This window comes from Cyclopterus lumpus, chromosome 1, assembly GCF_009769545.1.
Source record: "Cyclopterus lumpus isolate fCycLum1 chromosome 1, fCycLum1.pri, whole genome shotgun sequence".
Classification (NCBI taxonomy): domain Eukaryota; kingdom Metazoa; phylum Chordata; class Actinopteri; order Perciformes; family Cyclopteridae; genus Cyclopterus; species Cyclopterus lumpus.
Window position 1 is genome coordinate 14,636,856 of NC_046966.1, and position 22,921 is coordinate 14,659,776.

At 39.6% G+C, this 22,921-nt stretch overlaps 3 protein-coding genes across 3 annotated transcripts; 2 read left to right on the forward strand and 1 right to left on the reverse strand.

Annotated features, from left to right (window-relative positions):
• Positions 1–356: 356 nt before the first annotated feature.
• On the forward strand, positions 357–5,021 carry cwc25 (CWC25 spliceosome associated protein homolog). Its single transcript, XM_034541659.1, has 9 exons — positions 357–933; positions 1,632–1,804; positions 1,899–2,135; positions 2,223–2,292; positions 2,533–2,684; positions 2,785–2,857; positions 2,976–3,181; positions 3,650–3,817; positions 4,478–5,021. Exons 1-9 carry the CDS (start codon positions 916–918, stop codon positions 4,587–4,589), a joined length of 1,209 nt encoding a protein of 402 aa, XP_034397550.1. The 5' UTR covers positions 357–915; the 3' UTR covers positions 4,590–5,021.
• A 1,701-nt stretch (positions 5,022–6,722) lies between these two features.
• psmb3 (proteasome 20S subunit beta 3) lies at positions 6,723–9,505 on the forward strand. Its single transcript, XM_034541720.1, has 6 exons — positions 6,723–6,856; positions 7,795–7,979; positions 8,236–8,343; positions 8,492–8,669; positions 9,164–9,258; positions 9,339–9,505. The coding sequence occupies exons 1-6, from the start codon at positions 6,854–6,856 to the stop codon at positions 9,385–9,387; spliced, it is 618 nt and encodes a 205-aa protein (XP_034397611.1). The 5' UTR covers positions 6,723–6,853; the 3' UTR covers positions 9,388–9,505.
• A 789-nt stretch (positions 9,506–10,294) lies between these two features.
• LOC117736353 (phosphatidylinositol 5-phosphate 4-kinase type-2 beta) lies at positions 10,295–21,132 on the reverse strand. Its single transcript, XM_034541646.1, has 10 exons — positions 20,507–21,132; positions 17,285–17,382; positions 16,077–16,173; positions 15,796–15,948; positions 15,310–15,456; positions 14,330–14,368; positions 13,789–13,902; positions 12,938–13,199; positions 12,649–12,752; positions 10,295–11,463 (listed from the first exon to the last, which is right to left on the reverse strand). Exons 1-10 carry the CDS (start codon positions 20,648–20,650, stop codon positions 11,383–11,385), a joined length of 1,239 nt encoding a protein of 412 aa, XP_034397537.1. The 5' UTR covers positions 20,651–21,132; the 3' UTR covers positions 10,295–11,382.
• Positions 21,133–22,921: the final 1,789 nt, after the last annotated feature.

The window sequence follows — 22,921 nt, forward strand, 5'->3', positions numbered from 1 at the left end:
ATTGTAACGTTTCGCTACGTTTGCTTATGACACGGAGACAGGTTATTGTCCTTGGAGGCACGCTTTATTGATAGCCGTTCACGAGACACTCACATGCTACAGTTTTACAACAACAACAACAACAACACGGTTCCCGTCACACACACTTAACTCCCTCCTGTCCCCGGGACAGGTCAAACCCCGCCTCCCCTCTGTTCCACCAATCACAGGCACGCACCTCGACCATCATGCCTGCGATTGCTAGAGAGAAGGGGTTGTCGTCCAAAGCCCCCTTTACAGGGTCGCTACATTATTATTATTATTATTATTATTATTATTATTATTATTATTATTATCAGTAAGAGTGATAATAGCGTTCTGGGTTCGTGTGTGAGGTGCACTTATAACAAGTTAACAACGGAGTCGGGAGATCAGACATGTCGTTCAGCCCCACGGCTTACCTTTTTATTATTTATTCCAAGTCCAGTTACTTTTTCCTCTCTACGGCAACCCCGAAGGAACATCTCATCTCCAATACCAAAACACCTGAGACAGTCTGTTACAGTCGTAGTAGTAGTAGAGGCAGAATAACAACACGTACGTTGGATTTATTTTAGAGCCTGTAAATGTTTGTATCATAAAACACACACACCATCATATAAATCATATCGTGGACTTTTTATTGCGGTTTATTCGCGCCGACGAAGCTGTGGGAGGAACTTTGGGACCCGACTATAAGCGCGTGAGGGCCCTACGAGCTGGAACCGGAAATGGAATTATACTGAACCGGAAATACACAAAACACATAACACACAAGCCCCAGTGGCTCCATTTTTTTTTTGCTAGAGTTGAACTGTCGTCGTTCGACTTTTTTATTGTGTAGACAGATTTGTCTTTATCCATTTATTGCTAGATTGAAACAACGAATTTTCCAAGATGGGGGGCGGCGATCTGGTAAGTACCAGCTATCTCACCCAGAGCAGGCGCTTTCTGTTTAGAGACGGTTGATACCAAACTCCGTTCAGAATATGGGTGTTAAAAGACGATCGCTCGCTTACTGTTGTCTACATAGCTGTACAACATGAGGTGATGCCTACTGGGGATAGTTACGAGCCACAGTTCAGTTCCGCAATACTCACTTTAACTTTGGTCGTATTATTTTAGTTTAATAGCTGTTGCAATAGCATGTAGCGTAGCGGCTAGTTTGCGTTAGCTTAAGGTCAACGGACTGAGCATCTAAAACAGTTTACCTTATTATCCATCTGAATGTATGTTAATACAAGGCTAATGTCTGTGTGTGTGTGTGTGTATATATATATATGACGAGAGAACGGTCTACTCACCAACTAATAGTACTTAGTGACGTTAGTCGTAAAAGAAGCACCACTCGTATCGATACAATGTCAATTTCCGGAAAAAGTTTTGTTAGATGTCAGAGAACAGTGTAAAAGTTAATATATCTGTTGAAGTATACACTTTCACAATACAGTATTTCAATGCTTAATGTACCAGAATAGATATCAGTAGATAGTAAATAGATATGCATCAGGTAGATCATTATTATTATTGTATGTATTAGTCTGTTATAGTCAGTCTACATGAATAAAGGCAAATTTCAGCTACTAAATGTCATCACTCTTGTCTTTTGTCAGAACTTGAAAAAGAGCTGGCATCCCCAGACTATGAAAAATATTGAACGTGTTTGGAAAGCTGAACAGAAACATGAGGCTGAATGCAAGAAGATTGAGGAACTCCAGAAAGAGCTGAAAGATGAACGAGCTCGAGAAGAAATAACCAAATTTGCACAAGAAGCCGGTTCCATCAAGTTAGTTCTCTGATATTTTCATGAAAATTATTTTGTGGTCTAAGACCAAAAAGAAGTATTGCCTAAGTCATAATATCTTGATTTATGGTGACAGGAAGAAGGATGACCGCCTGGACTGGATGTACCAGGGCCCTGCTGGTCAGGTCTCCAGAGATGAGTATCTTATGGGACGTGCCATTGACAAGCAGATCACCGATCAATACGAGGAGCAAGAGAGTGGTCCATCAGCTGAGACTGGCCTCCTGCCTGGGTCCATTTTCAACCCCACCACTCCTGCTTCAAACCTCGACCTGGCTGCCAAGATCAGGGAAGATCCCCTGTTTGAAATCAGGTTAATATGTCCGTTTTCTTTTGTAATTTGTTCTAAAAATGCCACAAGATGCAATTGTTTCATTTATGTTTTGTTGGTTTTCTAAAGGAAACGGGAGGAAGAAAAGAAGAGAGAAGTTTTGAGTAATCCCGTGAAGATGAAGAAAATTAAAGAAATGGTAAACTTACTGGTTTATAGCCGATTTCTTTTTTTTTCTTCAGATGTTTTGCTATTTGACATACAGATTGATTTATTTTACCGTAAATAATCAATTAACTCATGCCTGATATTTACATATATTTTCCTTCTTCGGATCTTTTAGCGAAGTTCACACTAACTTTATCAAAAACAACTGAATGTGTGTTTAAAGTGGTACAGTGTCAGGAGGAGGATTGTTATGTATTTATTTCTCTCACAGCTGCGCCTGAATCTCAACATGAAAGACAAGAAAAAGAAGAGAAAGAAGGGGAAAAAGGAGAAGAAAGTAGACAAAGAGAGAAGAAAGGAGAAGAAGCATAAGAGAAGGAGTTCAAGTTCAAGCTCGATTGAGGAAGCCGAGAAAAAATACAGGTATGTAAGGAGATTGTTAATGAGAAAATATGTGCTAAACCAGCAAAGCCCACTTAAAATGCAAATATATTAGTTTGAATTATGATCTTTTTATTTCAAGGTCACGTTCCCGAGATGAATTTTCAGCAGATACCAAATATCGTTCCCATCATCATCCAGGCTATGGCCTACAGGTTAGTAAGCGGGAAGGCAGTATTTAATTATACCTATTTATTTGTATTTGTTTTTTATTTTTAATCTCGCTCTGGACCAGAACCCTTAAGTCCTAACAATTTAAATCTTCCCTCAAAGCTCCCAGCTGGCAGACATCACCAGTCCTCAGCTCCCTCCAATCACCCAGGGCACCGTGGGAGGAGCCGCTCCCAGTCGCCACACAGGAACAACAGGGAAAGCCACCACAACTCTTCTTCCTCACACAGAGGAGACAAGAAGGTTGAACACAGTGCTTCCAGCCAACAAGGAGAGCGTTACCAGAGACAGAGGCACCCTGTGTCCAAGTAAGACTTCACAGGGCTCCAGAGCATTATTCGAATTTAGTCCAATTTAAGAGTCATTACCTGCTTCTTCTAGAAGTATGTCAACCATTGTTCAAATATGTGCTGATGATGACAAGTCACCCATTCCTCATTAAAATACAATGTTGGAGTTTCTCTCCAGTAGTTATACTTAAATCCACTATCATGTGCTGCCACGGTATATATCCCTCTCTCTATCTTTATACGTATATTGCAGAATAACTGCTTTGAGTTATTCTCCTCAGGTATATTCAAATTTGTAATAACACAGTTGGATAGCTGTATCATTTGTCTCAAGTTACTCCACTTTAAATGTTATTATGCTTATTACTCCATTGGTTAGTTGGAGAAAGCATGATAAAGAAACTGTTTTTCAGAGGATTGTCTTAATCACCACCCACACTGAATAGATTCCAGTACTATTTTCATGTTTGTTTCTGTCTGATGTAGGAAGCTCTCTTCAGATGAGTTGGAGCGCAAGAGGCGGGAGATGATGGACCAGGCCAAGCAGAGGGATGAGGACAGGGAGAATAATGTGAAGAGATACAAGATACAAGAAGAGCAGGAAAAGCAGCAAGAACTAAATGTCAAGTATGACCGCCATGCTGGCTTCATTCAGTAAGTTTCTGAGCAACTATGACACAGATAATCAGAGGGTGTGAGACACACATTACTATTATTATTCACATTATGTTATTATTCACATTACATTACATGTCATTTAGCTGACGCTTTTATCCAAAGCTACTTACAACAATGTTACAATCATACACTGTAGACACAGCTACAGGGAACAATTCAGGGTTAAGTGTCTTGCTCAAGGACACATCGACTAGGGCGGGGATTGAACCGCGAACCCCCTGATTGAAAGACGGACCTGCTCACCACTGGCGACTGGTTCAGTGGTGAGCATGGTCGTCCTTCAATCAGAGGATCGGCGGTTTGATCCCCAGCTCCGCTAGCCCATTTCGATGTGTCCTTGGGCAAGACACTTAACCCCAAATTGATCCTGTAGGTGTGCTTACGGTAGATGCATGTGTGTATGAATGTTGGCTACAGATGCACCGTAGCCATTCCCATCAGTGTATGAATGAGTGAATGATGATGACAAGTAGTGGGACGGTGCTTTGAGTGGTCGGAAGATTAAAAAAAGCGCTGTATAAGTACGGGCCATTTGTCTTAAATCCACACATAAAGTAATCCTGATGCCTCTTCAGTTTTCACCTTTCTTGCATTTACATTTTTAGCTCCAGTAACACTCACCTTTCCTTCTTGCAGTAACATGAAGCTGGACAGCGCTGCAAGCTCTTCCGTAGAGGACAGAGTGAAGAGGAACATCCACTCCATTCAGAGGACGGCAGCCTCCCTTGACAACTTCATGAAGAGATGAAGACACAACACATGTATAATACAGATAATCTAAATGAAAAGGCTTGGGAAGAGTATGCCACCCACTCCTTCATTTGTCTCTTTAATGTATTGAAGCAGATGTGCATGTATTAATGTATCGGGGTGTGGTAAGAGTCTGTCATGAGTTCGAACAAGGAACTACTGGCTCCAAAACTACCGGTTGCTTTTATTTTGAAAAGTATTTTCCAAAATGGTAACGTAATTTACATTTCAGACTATAATGGCTGATCTGTTCTAGTTACTTTCTTAAAAGCCAATACCCCTTTAATATCCATGTAATCAGAACGTTGTATAGTATATTGTTTTGGTTTTTACAGTATAATAGGAACTGCGTTTAAGGTTTTTGTAATATGTTTGTTACTTCGTGTTGTTACTCCCTTGAGTGACAAATGGAATAAAAACATTTTCCCACTCTGGTGTTAAGATACCAATAAATAAAACACACCTTCAAACATAAAGTTGGCCAAATATTCACATCAACATTACTTTATAGATTGAACAATTTCATTCCATTTTACGCAATGTAAATGGCCTCTCTTTGGTTTTATGTACCAAAACTGATATCACAGCTCTCATCTTATTTTAAACACATAACCTGTTTTATGTGAATATCTATGAGGACAATTTCATTCGTCAGTAGTAGGTTTTATATAACAGTTGATTGATAACAGTGTGGTGCTGATTACATTCAGTGGTTTGCTCTTCCTACTAATTGAATAGGTTTTGTTAAGTGTTGCAACCATTGGTCAAACTAATTTCATTATTTTGACTCTACATTTTTTCTTATTGCCATTCATTATTATTGAGCTGGTAGAAAAAAATCGTTGGTTGCATACCCAACCGAGTGAGCGTCGCCCTGAATTTTGCTAGTAACATTTGCAGAGTAAGTTTCTGACGTAGCAAAAAATAACGTTGACTCACAGGAATGATCAGCTGTTTCTGCAGTGGTCTGTCCATCAAGCGCGAATGATTGTCTTCGTCTCTGGGACACAGGAAAAAGGACAAATACCAGCTGCCATGAAAGAGCAATTAAAACTTACCAAATGAATAACACATTCTGAAGAACTCCTCCATGTTTCGATCTTACGTGGGTTAGTTGGACCATATAGTTAGTTAGTTAGAAAGACCGTGGCCTTGTTTTGTTTCCGGTTTGCAACCTCGACTTCGGGGCCAATTTACACATTATAGTTAGACTGTAAAACATTACAATAAACATGAGCACATATATTGATGTTATACATCAAATTAAACAAGAGAACTTTGGCTACAAGAATCACAAAATTCAAACACCAACTGAAAGAATTATTAAAATATCATAATCATAATTTTGTCAGGAGTCAGCCCACTCAGCACGTTTTCGGAACTAGCAACCCGTAGCTCGGTGCTTTCAGAAAAAGCCAGATAACAATGAGCAAGGGGACTTAACACAGACTCTAAACATCTTTAGAAAATCCTTCTGTACCAAAGTGTCACCGAGATATGAGCCAAAGAACACAGCAACATGAATCGCTTTAGCGCTTTACAGTCACAAATGTTGCTTATCTTTGGCTTTTTTTTTTTTAAACAATAATTGTTCCCTTTCTAATCAACAAAGACTGCTGTATTTGGATGTATTGAACACCATAAGTAATATACAAGTGAAATATTTTGTTTGGTACATGAGAAAATTCAAATTGCACAGATGGTGCCCAAATGCCCATTTTGCCTAAATAATCTGTACTAAAACCTCTTCAAACTTTGCAGAGAGACTGGTCCCATATTGTGATCTGAGTGTTTTTTGGCCTGAAAGTGCTTTTTCTTTCTAGGCGAACCTGAAAATTCAACACATACAAACAACAAAAGCACACATAGGTTGCCTTTATTATAACACCAACATTATTCAAATAGCCTTTGTGGTTGCTGAGATACACCCTTTTTAGTTTGGGTATGTTATTTCTAGCAGAAACCTAAAGAATAGGTCGGTTTTTAACACATCTTTAAAAATTGAAAGACACCTCTCGGTTTTAATTTCACTTTAACACGCGTCTAACAAACTATGCACGCACCGTTCGCCCTTTGCCGATATCCTCCAATGAGAGCAGCGCCTTTCGCTGGCGCGATGACGTAGGAGAATCATGCTACTCTGATCTCTGTGTTTCTAAATCGTGTAGTCACTCTTGGAAGCCAACGAGCTATTCATAATAGTCGAGAAGAAGTGGAGTTTGCAAGTCCTAGCATTTAGGAATATACCGCAACGTCTTCACGATGGTAAGAACGCCATTTATCAGATTATATGCACATAGTTTTGAGGTAAAATCGTCCAATTAACCAGTTAATAAGGCTCATAGTTACAAGCTAACATTCGTAGCTAACAGTTAGCGCATACACATCTCTAGCATGCTCATTGAATTTAACGCTAGCTAACAATACTCTTGAAACAAATGTAACACGTAGTGACTATGAAGTTACAATAATTGATGATGATTTAATTGTTTCAGCCAATGATACAGAATAATATATTGTTATAGTAGCTAAATAACGTTACTTGGCTTGTCGGCTAGCTAACTAACCTAGTTAACACAATGTTAGCTGCACACGAGCTAACGTTGAGTTTTAAACAATCTTGGTGGCTGTCCTTAATTACCCTTTAAAGACATTTTGATTGTATGCCCAGCGTAAACTGTTGTAGTTCGGTTTCTGTCAACATCAGCTGACCTTTAATTGGACGGTGTCATATTTAATACAAGGTAAAGCTACTGTCACAGTAACAGTGACAACCCAGGAACGATGTATTCCACATAAATATCAGTGCATTTATGAATACATCGTTGTCTCGAGCGTGATATTTTAGACGTTGATGAATAATTCAAATGTATTTTGAAGACAAACATATATTGCATATTATTTGTATAATAGATATTGGCCTACACAATATATTGACGGTATTTTTTTACAAATACCTCAGTCCTGTGGTTGAGGTTCTTATTTCTTCCTATTGATTATTTTGTATTGGTGGTAATGCCTCGAGTTTGAAATATTGTTATGGTCAATTGAAGTCATGAAGCCTAAATTGACATATTTGTTATATTTATTTGTGCTAAATTGATTAATCAAAATTGTTGCCAATACATTGTCTATCAATGGACTAATACAATTATCTATTCATCAATTTCCACTTTGACTTACTTATGTCCTTCTTCATCCAGTCTATTATGTCCTATAATGGAGGGGCTGTCATGGCCATGCGGGGGAAGAACTGTGTGGCAATAGCAGCAGACCGAAGATTTGGCATTCAGGCTCAGATGGTCACCACGGATTTCCAGAAGATCTTCCCCATGGGAGATAAGCTGTACATCGGGCTGGCTGGACTGGCCACTGATGTTCAGACAGTGTGAGTGTGTTTAACCTTCATGTCTTTCTCTCAAAGTGGCAAAACAATTCGTTCACCTCCAGGGTATGAGAATGACTACTTTCAGATCTTATGTATTGGTATAACTAACTATGAAGGGCAAACTGGGCTATTAGTTATGCGTTTAGTCACAGCTAGGAAATGTGTTTAAATGTGCGTTCTTTGTGTTTATCAAAATAAAAAAAGATATAATCCGTTAAATGTCTCAGGAACGATGATGTCTTTGCCTTTTGTGTAGATCCCAGAGGCTGAAATTCAGACTGAACTTGTATGAGCTGAAGGAGGGTCGCCAGATCAAGCCCAAGACCTTCATGAGCATGGTTTCCAACCTGTTGTATGAAAAGAGGTGAGAACACCAAAGTTAATATAGACCCATCTTAGTGTCAACTAGACCTATGTCCAACTTATAAGCTGCAAACAGACGGCATACTGTTGACATACATTTTGCATAGAAGTTAAAATAATATCTGGGTAATATGTGATGTTATCATTAGGTTCGGGCCATACTACATCGAGCCTGTGATTGCTGGACTTGATCCCAAAACCTTAGAGCCATTTATCTGCTCCTTGGATTTGATTGGCTGCCCCATGGTGACAGAAGACTTTGTTGTCAGTGGCACCTGCTCAGAGCAGATGTACGGGATGTGTGAATCTTTGTGGGAGCCAGACATGGTAAGTAGTGTGTGAAGGTTGAGGTCACTGTTAAGCCTGTAGGTTCTTTGCTGGATGCTAAACAACAGTTACTACCAGTTTCTTAATGTGCAAATGAGTATTGCCCAATGCAAGTATATGATGTTTGCAGAATACCACATGATGAAAAACCTTGTCTGCATTTTTGTGCATGTAAATGTAGTTACTAACTTCCATTTGTGGTATTGGTAAATTCTCAACTCTAACCTTTAGGGCAGATATTAACAAGATCAGAATTGTGTCTTTACACAGCTGACAATTTCAATACAAAGTTCAATTTAAGAGTAGAAATCTGCTGCCTTTTATTATCTCGATATCTATTGTCTGTTTATTCCATTTGCACTATAGAGGTTAGTTTTCAGATACATACCTCCTTTCGTACAGTATGAGGTCTACCTGGAATTCATTCTGGCCACAGGTATTCTTCAGTTAAACATTCACAAGTGTTTATTTGAGAAATGTATTTGATCATGCAGGAACCAGAGGACCTATTTGAGACCATCTCACAGGCGATGCTGAATGCAGTTGATAGAGATGCAGTGTCTGGTATGGGAGTCGTTGTACATGTCATGTAAGTACAGTATGCACAGGTGAGGGTGAAGTGGGATGACAGGTTTGCAGGGATTGACAGCCGTTGCGTTTCTCTTGCAGTGAGAAAGACAAAGTCACCACACGAACCCTGAAAGCCAGGATGGACTAGAGCTTCTGTTTCTCCCCACACTTGACCAACACAAATGTTTTGTATAAAAATAATAAACAATGCTTGTTCTCTTTTTTTTTTCTTTCTTCAATAAATGAGTGAACATAGGTTTAATCAATGAACTTGACTGTTTTTGATGGAAGAAATGACACTACATTTCAGATCTTTGATTCATGTTACATATTGAGCCCAATTCACCAGTCCTGCACCAAACCAAGACATGCTTGGCAACTGAAATCTTTATTAAAAGACTACATCAGCAAGGTTGGCTAACCTGAAGATACTCAAACCTTTATATGACAGCTAGCTTGGACTGTACACCAGTTTGAAAAATATGAGTAGTGAGATTACAGAAACGGATATTCAACATGTCGCACACTGCAAGTAGCATCAGATTAAGACCCTGCAGACATTCACCAACGATGAAGCTATGATTTGACATTCTTTCATCAAAAAGCCTGAAAGGAGCCAGTCTTTCAATTCTGAAACTTCAGACCAAGCAGTGGATTAAAATGCTTTGGTCTGAAAATAATACCCTACCAAGTTGCGTTATGGGAAGTGTCAAATACTGCAGTTTCAGTTTAACTCGTACTTAAAAAAAAAAAAACTCTTGGGGATCCCAGAAGTCTTATGGAAGTACACTAAGAAAACGCACAATCTTTTTTTAAATATATAACTGGTCACAATCATAACCGTTCAGTAAAATGTTATTGCTTAATGAGATGTTTTCTGGTGTTTTGACAGCCTCACTCTGGGTTCACTTACTAGCCTTTGCAGAAGTTAACTGCATCTCATGCTTTCATAGATGGAATTTGTTCAGTTGCCATGGAGATCAGTTATCATGCCACCTAAATAAAAAACATTGTCGATGGTAGTTACTGAAAAAATAAGCATAGCCAAACAAAAACAAGATAAAACTCCCTTTAATATGCAATGAATCATTTTCAAGTAACTTTCTAATGTCTGTTTGGTAACAAAACAATACTGTATACAAACACAAAATTGCTACATTAATGTAAACAAGATATAAAAATGATCCTTATGGTAATAAAACAAGTATTTGCTGCAGAATTCCCCTTTGTATGGGAATTTCTTTTCTTAGACCAACCTCCACCAAGCTCACGTTTAAAATTTTAAAAATATTCAAAAACAATATGGCAACGTAACATTCAAACACCAATTTTTTTTTAGTTTTCTTTTTTTTTTGTCGTCATAACACTCAGATGCTAAGTTCAGTGGTTTGATGTTTCAACTTACTGGTGGAGTCTCATGTACACATCAGCCATGCATTTTTGATATTGCATTCATTTACTTAATACTCCATTATATATTAAAGTGTTTATCCCCTGTTCCAATTTGTCAACAGTGCTTTTGATTATTTTGTTGGTACTGTGAGAGAAGCCTGATGGCAACTTTAAAAGTGTTTGTCATGCAATCTGACCATCCAGCATCTGTGCAAGTTGTTTACATCTGTGTGTGTATTTGTGTCTAATAGAAAAATTATAAGAACAACGACGACGACATGAACAGAAACCAAAGAGACTGTACAGACGGACTGTTAACTGCTGAAGATGACACACTTGTTCAAGGCATTAGTGAGACAGTTTCCGTGCTGGCGTGAGGAGTAACAAGGTGTCTGCAGAACTGGGAGGAAGATTATTATTATTTTTTTTAAAAGAACAGGGAGATTATTGGGATGTCATTCCGAATTCAGTGAGTGGTTTCATGAGTTTTTGCAGTCAGCTAGTAGATGAGGGAGCCGGGGAGGTGGTGGGGTGTGTTTGTGAGGGACAGTGTAACAGGCGCGGTGCGTCCTTCTGCCACACTCGTGCTGGCTGTGGGAGGACACTGGTATGGGTTTTTTTTCTGGGCGTAGAGAGGCGGGGGGGGGGGGGGGAGAGATGGACCTACACCGAGGGGAAGGTGAAGAGAAATAAGTGCGTGGCATTTGACAGATCTATGACAGGAAGTGACTGGCTGGACTAGGAGATGAGTCTATGATAAGATGTTGGACATGAACTCGTAAAATCGCTTTGAGTACTGCTCCGGGTTCACCGTCGATATTTCGGCCCCCGCCTAAGAAACACAAGCAAAAAGGTAACAGAATTAGATAGTTAGATAGATGGAGCAAAGAACATGCAATATAAGAACATGAATACTTTTGATTTCCTATATTTTTTGTGTTACATGGAGTAAAATGCACTTTTTTAAAACAGTTTTAATGATAAGAATAAATCATTCAAATTAATTGAATTTATTTTCAAAAATTATGAAATTTGATCCATTTTGACTTCTTTGTGGTATTGTTTAGTAATTATCATTTTTGTCTCCCCATTCAGCCAATCACATTCTTCCAGCAAGCTCAGCAACCAAAATGTATTCAGCTAAATCCTGTTCGCTAAAGTATCAATATCGTTTAAGTTATTCTGAATAAAAAACTAACCAGATTTTACCACAATGAATCGCACACAGACTCACAAGGTCAAAACAATACCATCCGCAGATAGGTACAATACAATAACTGGCTTCTCCTCTTATTAAGCTTAACGTTGCTACATATGCTTCCTCAGCAGCCTGTTAATTAGCTGAGTTGATGAGCTTAGATTTATTTATATTTTGCATTACATTGAAGAGCCAGCATTGGCAGCATAATCTCACTAGTTAATTCAGATTTATAGCACATTGTAGCATTGTTTCTAAATGTTAAATGCAGTAAGCCAAAAATACCAGGATGTCCTGCTGCAGCCGGTCACATTTTGTCGTATGCAGGCCACCATGGTTCTCTGGTTCAACGTGTTTACAAAGTAGTATGTCCTAATTGAATGCATACTGCAGTATATACTTTGTAAGGGCAGTGGTAGTAGTATGTACTGAAAGTCAAATAAAAAAGTTTCAAATTTGGAACGCAGCCATTGTCTTTCTCTTTGGTTGTTGAAGCTAGCTGGCTCTAGCTAGCCTGCAGAGAGGCGGAGGGAACATTTGATTGGCTGAAACATGAGGGGGCAGACACAAGTGAAAACTCATACTCTCATCCAATAGAAATTTAATGAAATAAAAACATTTTTAAAAATAACAATGAATTAAGATAAAACCGTTCATACGGAAAAAAGAATGACGGAAAACATTTCATCATATTATTGTATTGAGTTTCAATGATTATTATGTCATATTTTATATCATTTTAAAGGATATACTGTATATCTCTGTAATCTGAATGTGTAGCCATAGAGGGATGGATCATGATGCAGTATTGACACTCACCCCGTGTTTCACAGTTTTGGCAGCATGTGCAGCTTTTTTCTTTGCGTCATAGTGTGTGAGGATGTCGATAATAGCCATGAAGTATACCTCCTTCTTCACAACACCTAGCACAAGAACACATAACATGGTTTTACTTTCAGATCATAACGGCTATTCTGTGGCACACTTTTCTACTATTGTATGGGGATGTTTGCTCCTTAGTTTTGAGTGCTCTTAAATCAAACTAAACACATTTTTAAAATCAAGATGAAGTTAATTCAGTCAGATAGATGTTAAAGCTGACTCTCACTGTCGTGGCTCTTGATTGCGTAAACGTCCACAGAGGGGTCAAACTCCCCGGGGCCGAAGAATCCTCCACAGTTCAGAGGGTTTCCGGGGCTGTCGGGAGGCGTGCCGAAGGAGCCGGTGAGCACGCCACCGCCCATCCCGTCGTTCTCGTACTCCTCCTCCTCTCCCACGCCCTCCACGTCCATCTCCTCCTGCTCTGCCCTCTCCACATCATGGATTCCCACCAGGAGACTGTAGTCCATGATCTTTAGGGTTGCCAGGAACTGACAGACACACACACACACATTTTCAATCTTTAAGGGTGATGACGTCAGCAACGACAGACATAACATATATTTTTTTTAAAAGCTCAATAGAAGCTTTGAATGTAAAATATATACACTTTGAGTTGCCCTAGATTGAAACAATATGGCATATGTATTCAAACATGTTAAATAAACAAATATTTGATGTAATAATCTATCATAATCTTTAATTAGGCAGCATTTACATTTTTTTCAGCTGGCCATGGACAATAGATCTGTCTATTGCCGTATAACCATTACGTCATTTGTTCAAAACCCGAGTTAACAAGAGTATGTTTTTTTGTTTGATATACTTTATTTTGAAAAATATAAATGTCAAAAGAAAATAGCGTAGTCAAGTAACCGTAATGGAAATCAAAGATTAAGTAGAATACCAATCCCACCTTTTGTATTTGTGTCAATGCTCGATGCAACTGACACAAAAGTATTAAGGTTTGATAACCATCTCTACCCAAACTAATCAAATAATAAATCATTTTATAAAAACTAAATAACAAGATTAACCTTTTTACAGCTGACAAGATGAAAACCTGGATGTGTTTCTTACCTCTACGTCATGTTTTAGCTTCTCCAAAAAGTACTTCTTGTTGTCATCTCCTATCTGCAGCTTCTGGCCTTCATTCAGGAAGTCGTTGTCTTTAAAGGTCGGGAGTTCTTTTGCCTGAAGAGAGGGAAGCATTTCATTATCACACAGTAGCCGATGATTAGAGGTTACATGCAAGATACAGATACTACCGATAAGTGTTCCAATTACACATGTACTATTATGACAAATACATAGAGATAAGATCTAAATAAATGGTCTTTTCACTGGGTAGATAGTGGCCCATTCCAGCAAATCAGTGTGCACACTTTACATTTTCGAGTACTCTACAGCACATACTAGCTAACAAAACAAGTACAACAGAGTCTTACACACAGACCACCACATGAGGCCAGTGCAAAATGGTCCTAATAGAATAAATCGGCTTACTTAGAACCTGCTTAATTTAGCTGTCATTTGACAAGTTTGCCTTTGGAGGGAGCTAAGGGCGTTTATATTTGTCCCATCATGTCAGCAGCCGTCACTGCACAGAAATAAAACACACCTTCTCCTTGTCGCTGGCTTCCCTTGAGACCGTAGAACCCTGCAAATGAGAGAAAATTAGAATAAAAATAGAGTTCATTGAAAGCAGCTCAAGATGCATCAGAGGCATTGGTGTATTTTACCCACTTTATCTCAGACAGCGTCCTTTCAAACTGTCAATATTGGCGCGGTAAGGTTGTTTTCTCCAGAGAATACTTGGTAGGAAAAGAGGCTTATGCTATGACGCAGTTTTTTTAGGATCACTGTAATATTCAGCCAAAACCCATATTTCTCTATACATGAGCTAGATTTGTAATCTTCTGCAAATTATACCATGAGAGTATGAACTTTTTCCTTTTTAAATTCAATGACATTTTCATGTTCCTCATACTAAATAATCACTGCAAAATCATGTTTGAGAAAAACATTAATAAAAAAAACTTTAATTATAAAAAACTAAATAAACTCTCCAAAAATTGCAGTGCCCTGACTTTTAATTAAATCAATTAAATTGTTTTTCCCATTTCTTTCTAATTGTACGAATTGAGTGAGAGTGATTTTCCTACTGATTATCCAATTAATTGTTTCAGCAGTAAAATTAATCAGACGCTTGTCTCCCCCAATTATTCCTTACATTTAACTTAATTAATTGTTCTCCTCGTCATTATTTTTCATGTTATGTTGTGTTCTTTTTTTCAATGTTTTTCTTGCTCATTACATATTAGATGTTTTCCCTCAGAGGAGACTCCTTTCACATGTCAGACATTGCTTCAAATAAATTGATAATGTATTTGTACATTGTCACCACTTGATTTAATTAATTCAAAGAGTGGTTATAGATGTAAAGAGAGACACAGATGTTGTTGCACAAATGTGTGATGCAAGTATGTGCCTATAGTATTCAGTTGTACGCTTGTGAGGTTTATCCAGGAAAGATTTGATATGCGATACGTTTTGCGTGTGTGTGTGTTGGCGTAGTGTAGGAAACCAACATGTTTGTACCTTCAGGTCATATTTGCGGTGTACAGTGAGCCGATGGCTGAATACATTCCGGGTCACCACCATGTACGTCTCCACCCCGTCCACTGTTAGCCTGTACATGCCCAGGAACTGTGGGAGCAGCGTGTTGCCATGACACTCCACTATAAACTGGAGACAATCAAGGGAGGAGAGCAGAGAGTGTGGGAGTAAGGAATCAAATATACAGTACGAAAACTGATTAAAACTGGACAAGGCACTGCCATAGTCATATAATTTCCACACTTCTGCATCATTTACATGCATGAGTAACTATAGATTCAAATGAAGGAAGCACATCTTCAATTATTTTCACATACTGAGGCTATTAAATGGCTCTTAAACTCCATTTATACAAACGGTAAACATTAGATTAAATGTGAAATAACCAATACTCATACCAAACATCCCAGCACATTACAGATATATAAAATATTTGATTATGTCTGTCTCTGTATACGGGACCTCTACCTGGTGATATTTCTTAAGGATGTTGTGCATCTCAGCAATATCCTCGCTGGACACGGTTTTAATTACAAAGCGGTGGTCGTAGCTGGACAAGAAGCGGTTGCCGAAGCGACCCTGGGAGTCGCTGTTGAGTGGGGCGCTCCTCGTTAGAGAGTTCTGCCAAAAACAAAAGAAATCCAGTTATATTCTTAAGTCAAAGTAGAAATTTCCCAAGAACTCTTTCACCGAAAATTATTTAGATTTCCTTCATCAAAGTGCGTTTGTATCTGACAGGAGTAACTTACCTGGTAGTCCTGGTCATCGATGCAGAACCTCTCCCTCAGGTTTCTGAACACCATGGGACAGTACTCTTTGAACTTAAAGCGACTAGGCAGGTTTTCTCTGACAAGTAAAAGACACAAACGATCAGCACAGCAAACAGGAGCTCAGAGGGTCATGACTGAAAACGAGGAAGAAGAAAAAGCAAAATGTTGGCTTTATTTCTGCCATCGTGTGCACAGATAATAATACAGAGTTGACATTTACAGCTTTGAACAGTTCAAATGCATTTGTTCTACTTTTAGATGCTGCCTATTTGCAGGATGAGAACATTTTAAAAAGTGCATAGATTAGTAAAGTAAACATCATTTTAATCAGCACCTCATTTGACATGTTTCATGACATGTATGCAAAGGCATCATTTCTATTCACTACTAAACACAGATGTGTAGAAATCGTGTGTAAAGTCACTTTACGGAACTTACATCCACACCAGCAACTGAAAACCTTAATCATATCATATTTTCTTGCGAGAACAGATTTGAGTTGCGGTTATTGTTGTTTGGTTTGCGTCTGACTTTTAGCACGTTCTCAAAAAAGACCAAATTATACGTGCATTAATCAAAGAAGCTACGAGATTTTAAATGTGTATAGAGAGCAGATACATTGTATGACCAAAAAGTGAGAATAGCCACCAGTGCTGTGATGAACACACAGACAATAGTTTGGGTTGACAATTACTAAATGCAATGCAACCTAATATGACTCATCTCTGTGGCAGAGTCCACTACGGCGACCAAGCTACTTCAGACTACAAACAGAACCATTTATTTATTGTTCACATTATTTTGTCCTCTCCTGTATACAGGTCAGGACCAAAAGGGTACATTTCTCTGATTGTTGGTGGTCATCACACGCTACTCTTGGCCTTACAATCTTAAAGAAAACAAAGATGCTACTATTCCACGAGGAAGATGTGTATTGTATTGCTTGGATAAGTCACTGCCACATTACGGTTGGTGATATCCATTCTGAATACAACATATTCGGGCCATTCAGAGCAAGTCTCAATTTGTATTGTGATGGGATTTGATGAGTGCAAAACATCTGTAGTTTGAGTGCTTGAGCGAAGAGGACGTTTAGGGGTTACACCAGGTGTTTTGAACTCTGCCTGTTGGTTCGATTGTGCCTTTAACAGACTGAGCTGACAGTGCATAAGCTTTGATGTACCTACTTGTTAAATAGGTGGTTGTCCACTTTGATCTTACTGTAGGCTTTAAAGTCATCTGGCATCAGCATTACTGGTACAGGCACATTACTTAACTCGTTAATCTGAGGGAGAGAAGTGAGAAAGAGAGAGATCAGACAAGAGCCCGTCATGGATATTTCCACTTACAGACTGTATAATTAAGAAATCAGAGCAGCAATATTAACACTTATGATTTCCCGGTTTGAAATGATGCTTAAAACAGAGTCCTGCACAAAATACTCTTTTGTCCACTTCCAGTCAAACTAATCAAGATGTGCTTTAAACATCATATAATAAAGATACAACTGAAAAAAACATATACAGCTGAGAGCAGAGTTGTAAATACCTGCAACACGCTTCAGTATTCAAAAACAATATCCGTCTATGTGATCCAATCATCAACAATTTCTAGGAGTGTTTACCAGCACCAATCATTAACCCTGGGACCTAAGAGCCTTTTTCTTGAAATCTAAATTAATAACATTATTACAATTTAAGAATTAGACAATAACACAAATGCTGACTATGTAATCATCACATTCAACATAAATAATAGAAAAAAAGCCATTATTTATACAATCATTTACAGAACTTTTGAAGAAGCACACTATGAAATTATTTAAAATATTTACACTTATAAACAAGGTTACAATAAAAGGTGATCTTCAAAGTATTTCCATAGTTTAATGGTGATACCTTTATACATGGATATAATGCTTTCCCATTAGAATGACTGTATTAATTACAGAAGATATCTTTAAGTCAAGATTATCCATATAAAATAAGATGTCCATTAGGCTAAATACTAGGGAATATTAGGTATTGAAATTCGTCCAAAAACTCTTGTGAGAAAAAAAACAGTTTTCTTGCTACTGCTGATAAACCCTCCAACTCTGATCTTATCTGCTGAAACTCATCCAGGGCAAAAGCTCTCGCTGCTGGACCTCCTTGTAGATTATCGAGTAAACAGCCACACAGGGGAAATCGGAGGGAAAGACTGAATAAATGCCACCACCTCCGGGAGAGAGTGGAGTCAAACAGCCGGTGAATAACTATGAAGGGATAACAGATTGATAAACTGAAATGGGGCAGTACAGTCCTGGCAGTGCCTTTTGGCAATTGAATATATGTTCTTCTCATTTTGAAAGTCATCTCAAACTCTTGGTGGTACATTAATGTTCACGCAATTAAAATATGCCGCCGTTATAACAGCTGCTTGATACAGTATTTAGTGAGTACACACAGATTCCAACTTTCCCATTCATAATATAAAAAAACAAAAAAACAATCTTATTTAAAAGACATTAAATAATGTGAAACAGATTTAATTCCAAACGGTTGTTGTTTGTACACTAGGTGTATAGTTTTGGAATTACGTTGTCAAAATGGTAACGGTCAAGTCAGGCAGCTTCCTCGTGGAGGCCTGTTGATGTGCATGAACTCAGATGTGTGCAGGATAATTTATTATATCTAAAAAATAATGTGCAACTGTAAAAAGGTTGTATGTAGGTTAACGTAAAGTGTTGTATGAACACATTGGGTCCGTTATAAAACATTATATTCTGTTATCTTAAAGGTTTAATTTAATAATGCTAATGGCCTCACTCAGTAAAATACAAACACTCCCTTGATAACTTGAAGCTCTGATAAACCTCAGTGGGCAATTATTTGTAGACATAAATCCAAGGAATAAGCAGCATCAAACAGGTGGTGTACAATAGTACATCTTCTACACACTAACTGACACCGTGTGGAAGTGAAGTCTTGCAGCATAACAGCGAGGACACTATTAAAAATGCATACAACTCCTGACTGGAAGAAGAGGACTTTGATGAGAAGTCTGTTTGATGTCTTGAATCGGCTTCCCACCCACACCTCAATCACCAGGCCTGTGAGCTGCACCACACGCCCACTGCCAAAGTTCACCCACTGAATACTGGAGAAGCTGCAGTGAAAACCAGATCATTAACGGCTTCCTTAATTCATTTTGTTGCCATCTCATTTCACAGGCTATAGCGCCGGGATTATGTCTTGCATAAATCCGTGTGGTTTGATCCAGAAACTCAAACACGTTCCCAGTGTCACATCTGTGATGGCTGTTGTCAATATCTGAGGTTTAGGCAGTTAGATTATTATCAATTACATACTGACAACATTAATGTTTGGAAGGAGTATACCACCCAATACTGTAACTTCATCACAACAGCGGCAGTGCACTTTAACTGAGATGAGGGAACCAAAAATAAAACAAGTGAAAACAAAATGTCACCCGACTGTGACAAATGAACTCATAATCCAGACAACAGGTGCCCTTTTATTCAGAGCAAATCGAAAAGTTTCAATCTTGGTCATAGTTATCACCCCTGAGAAGCTGCTTCACATGCGTCCATCTAACTGTGGGTGACAACACAGTCACCATGTGCATCGCACATTAGGCAAGAGCAAGCTGCAGATGCAAACCAGCTGCATTCATCACTGGCGTCGAGTCTGCCCCTCGCTGTGCTTTACACAGCCACGGGCAGTCAAAAGTCAATGCGATATATCTTCTACTGCACGCTATTTATAGGGGACATTATGTGATGCGATCAACTGCAGAAGTTGGACGCATGCACCGAGCATTGGAGCTGCAAATGCAAGCTAAGAGCCGGTATATTTAAACAATGGACGGGCGGCTGCAGCTGCAGCTGTGGGTGCTGAACATCAGTGCAACCTGCTGCTCCGTGTGCCTGCCTGGCACACCCCTCCCACTCCATGCCTGCGCTGCAGCCACCGCAGCTCACGACTTGGCTCCCAAAACACTCCACAGCCCGTGCTCCGTGATGGCAGATTGTTAACGCTACAATTTCAGTAACAAACATGTTCCTTTAGGATTTTTCACTCCGCAGCTGCAGAGGCGTAGCACAAGACGCACGTCAAAGCCCTGCAACACGCACGCTTCGGGCAAAGCAAACCGCGGCTAGCTCTCACAGCAATGAGTTAGTCGGCTGCAAACGGTGTGACAACGACCGGCTCAGGGCACAGTGGGCTAGCAGATGTCTGTCCAAGCGCGCTACGAAAAACGTGGTGAATATAAGACACTGAACAAGCATCACAGGTCGCCTGACAGATTAGGGCAGCTGGATAACGAGCTAGCAGGCGAGCTAAATCAAAACAGCAGCATAAACAAACCGCTTACTGGCGACAACGAGACGTGTCGCGCGGACTTACCGTATGGTTGACGCCCCACATTAAAACGCTGAGAATGGGCTCGCTTGCGCGGAATAATTTCACTTTCTGTCCTATAAAATGCTTCTTTTTCGTCTTGGTTTTGCTAGCGCTGACGGGCGCTGCGCTGGTGCAGTTGGATGACATGTCTCGGGGATTCAGGGGACGCGAGACGGGCACTCGCTGTCTTTCACAGCCTGCGCACGCAGCGCACAATTCTGAGAGTTGAGAGCGTTTAAAAAAAAATCTACAAGTGCATCGTGCTCGTCGTCCAACTCGCAGCGAGTCTCTGGGTCTGGTTGGGAGTCAGCGGTGGAGCATTTTGCGCCGTCACCACCCTTCCTCCTCCCGAGCAGGCCGCGGTGGAGTCCAGAGAGCAGCTAGCCGTCCATCAGGCTACAGCGCAGCCTCGCTCCTCAAACAAGTGGACGACCCGGAGAGGTGAACACACGCCGGGCAGCTCGTCTCCTTTCCGGTTCGCGTGTGCCGCACACAACTGATGTGATGCTGTTTTACTTGTTGGTGAGTAATCCCATCATGATGCGCCTGAGATTGTTGTCAGTCACCAACCAGCTCGGGGTCTCCTCAAGATGGCGTCTGTGTCGCTCTTAACGGTCAACAGCGCACCCAGAAGGCCGCCGCGAGAACTACAGGGGTTCCCGCACCTCAATCTGAACCAGGACCTGGATTGCAGGAGGATGGGGGTAGATGGGTTGTAGATGAGGACTAAAGTACCGATACCAAGTCCGTCCAAATCACCAATTTGATAAATGTTAGTGGTTGAAGTTCTCATATTTCAACTATTCACTTAATTGTTCAGTTATATTTTAATTATTCAAGGCAATTACCAAAATGAGGGTGGGGATGTTGGCTTTAAATATAGAGTCTAAAGTTAAATATCACTGTAAAAAAAGTATTTTATTTACCAATGTTGTTGTTTAATCTTCCCCAGGTTGCAAAAATGTCACTCCCTAATAAAAATAAATACAGCAGACAATTTTTCAATTCGGTTTATTTTGTATAGCCCAAAATCACAAATTACAAATTTGCCTCCGAGGGCTTTACAATCTGTACACATACGACATCCCTGTCCCAAGACGTCACATCGGATCAGGAAAAACTCCCCAAAACCCCCAGAAAAAACCCTTTCACAGGGAAAAAGGGAAGAAACCTTCAGGAGAGCAGAGGAGTATCCCTCTCCCCGGATGGACAGAAGCAATAAATGTGTACAGAATGAACAGAGTTACAACACATTCAATCAATATGACAGAAATGTATGAATAATGAGTAGGCATGGACCACAATCCAGATTGAAACAGAAGGAGGAAGAGATGAGGGGGAGGGGGAGGGGGGGGGGGGGGGGGGGGGAGGCTGGCCCACCAGGCATGAGGCATCGCGAAGGAGGTCGGACCAATGAGGCCAGGCCCTTGAGGCAGGAGGCAGGGCCATTGGGGTGGAGGCCAGGTCCAGGCCAGGGAAGACAAGACAAGAACCCAGTATCCTCAATGGTATGTCCCTGGTTGTAACAGCTGTTGCACTGAAACATGTAACCTGTCAGATTGTGTGTCACCAGAGATTCCACTTGATCAATGATTGACAGGTGAGGTGTGAGTGCTTTGAAGACAAATGATAACAGCTGATCTCCTGTTTCAATCTAAAGTATTTAGAAAGGGCCATGCATCTAAGTTTTTAATGTTTATGTTTGATGACAGGTCACAATAAATGATGTCGTCATGGTTAATACTTTTAGAAAACTGGCTGAAATTCTTCAACAGGTCACCTGATGGTTCACAAGAACTCAGTTTCACATACAAATTAAATGAGAAATGTGTGACATTATTCTAATTTCAGTGAGATGTCTTAATTTATGTTTAAAAAAAAACCTAACCAAAGAAAGTTACCGAAAGATATAAGACCCACACACAATGTTTTTCCCCAAGGCCACGACCACAGGTCTGACATAAGGAAAATCACTCTGCATTATCAGCAATATTCTGCAGAATTACACACATTTCAAATGGTTCAATATGATGATATCAAGACATTTTCAGGGTAAACATAAACCAGGGAATGTGATAAGGTTGAAAATATAATCGTGTAAATGACAAACGTTCTCCAATGATTCTTCAAAGAGGAAACATTGGAAAATAAATGTAAAGGCTGATTAGTCTTCTTCTCTTCACTAACTGTGTATTGCCAATGGTTCCATGTTATGATGAAATCGGAAATTGAAAAGCCGACCCTCCACCAATTTTATAAATAAAGCTAATTTTACATTTGTGTGAAGCTGTGTCAAGTCTAACAAAATAAACCTGAAGTCAGGTTTATCTCAGCTTCGGCTTGGAGATTACAACATAATTAAAAATAATATGCTTAACAAAAGGGACATGAACAAGACAAGGACAAAGGTGTTTTTTT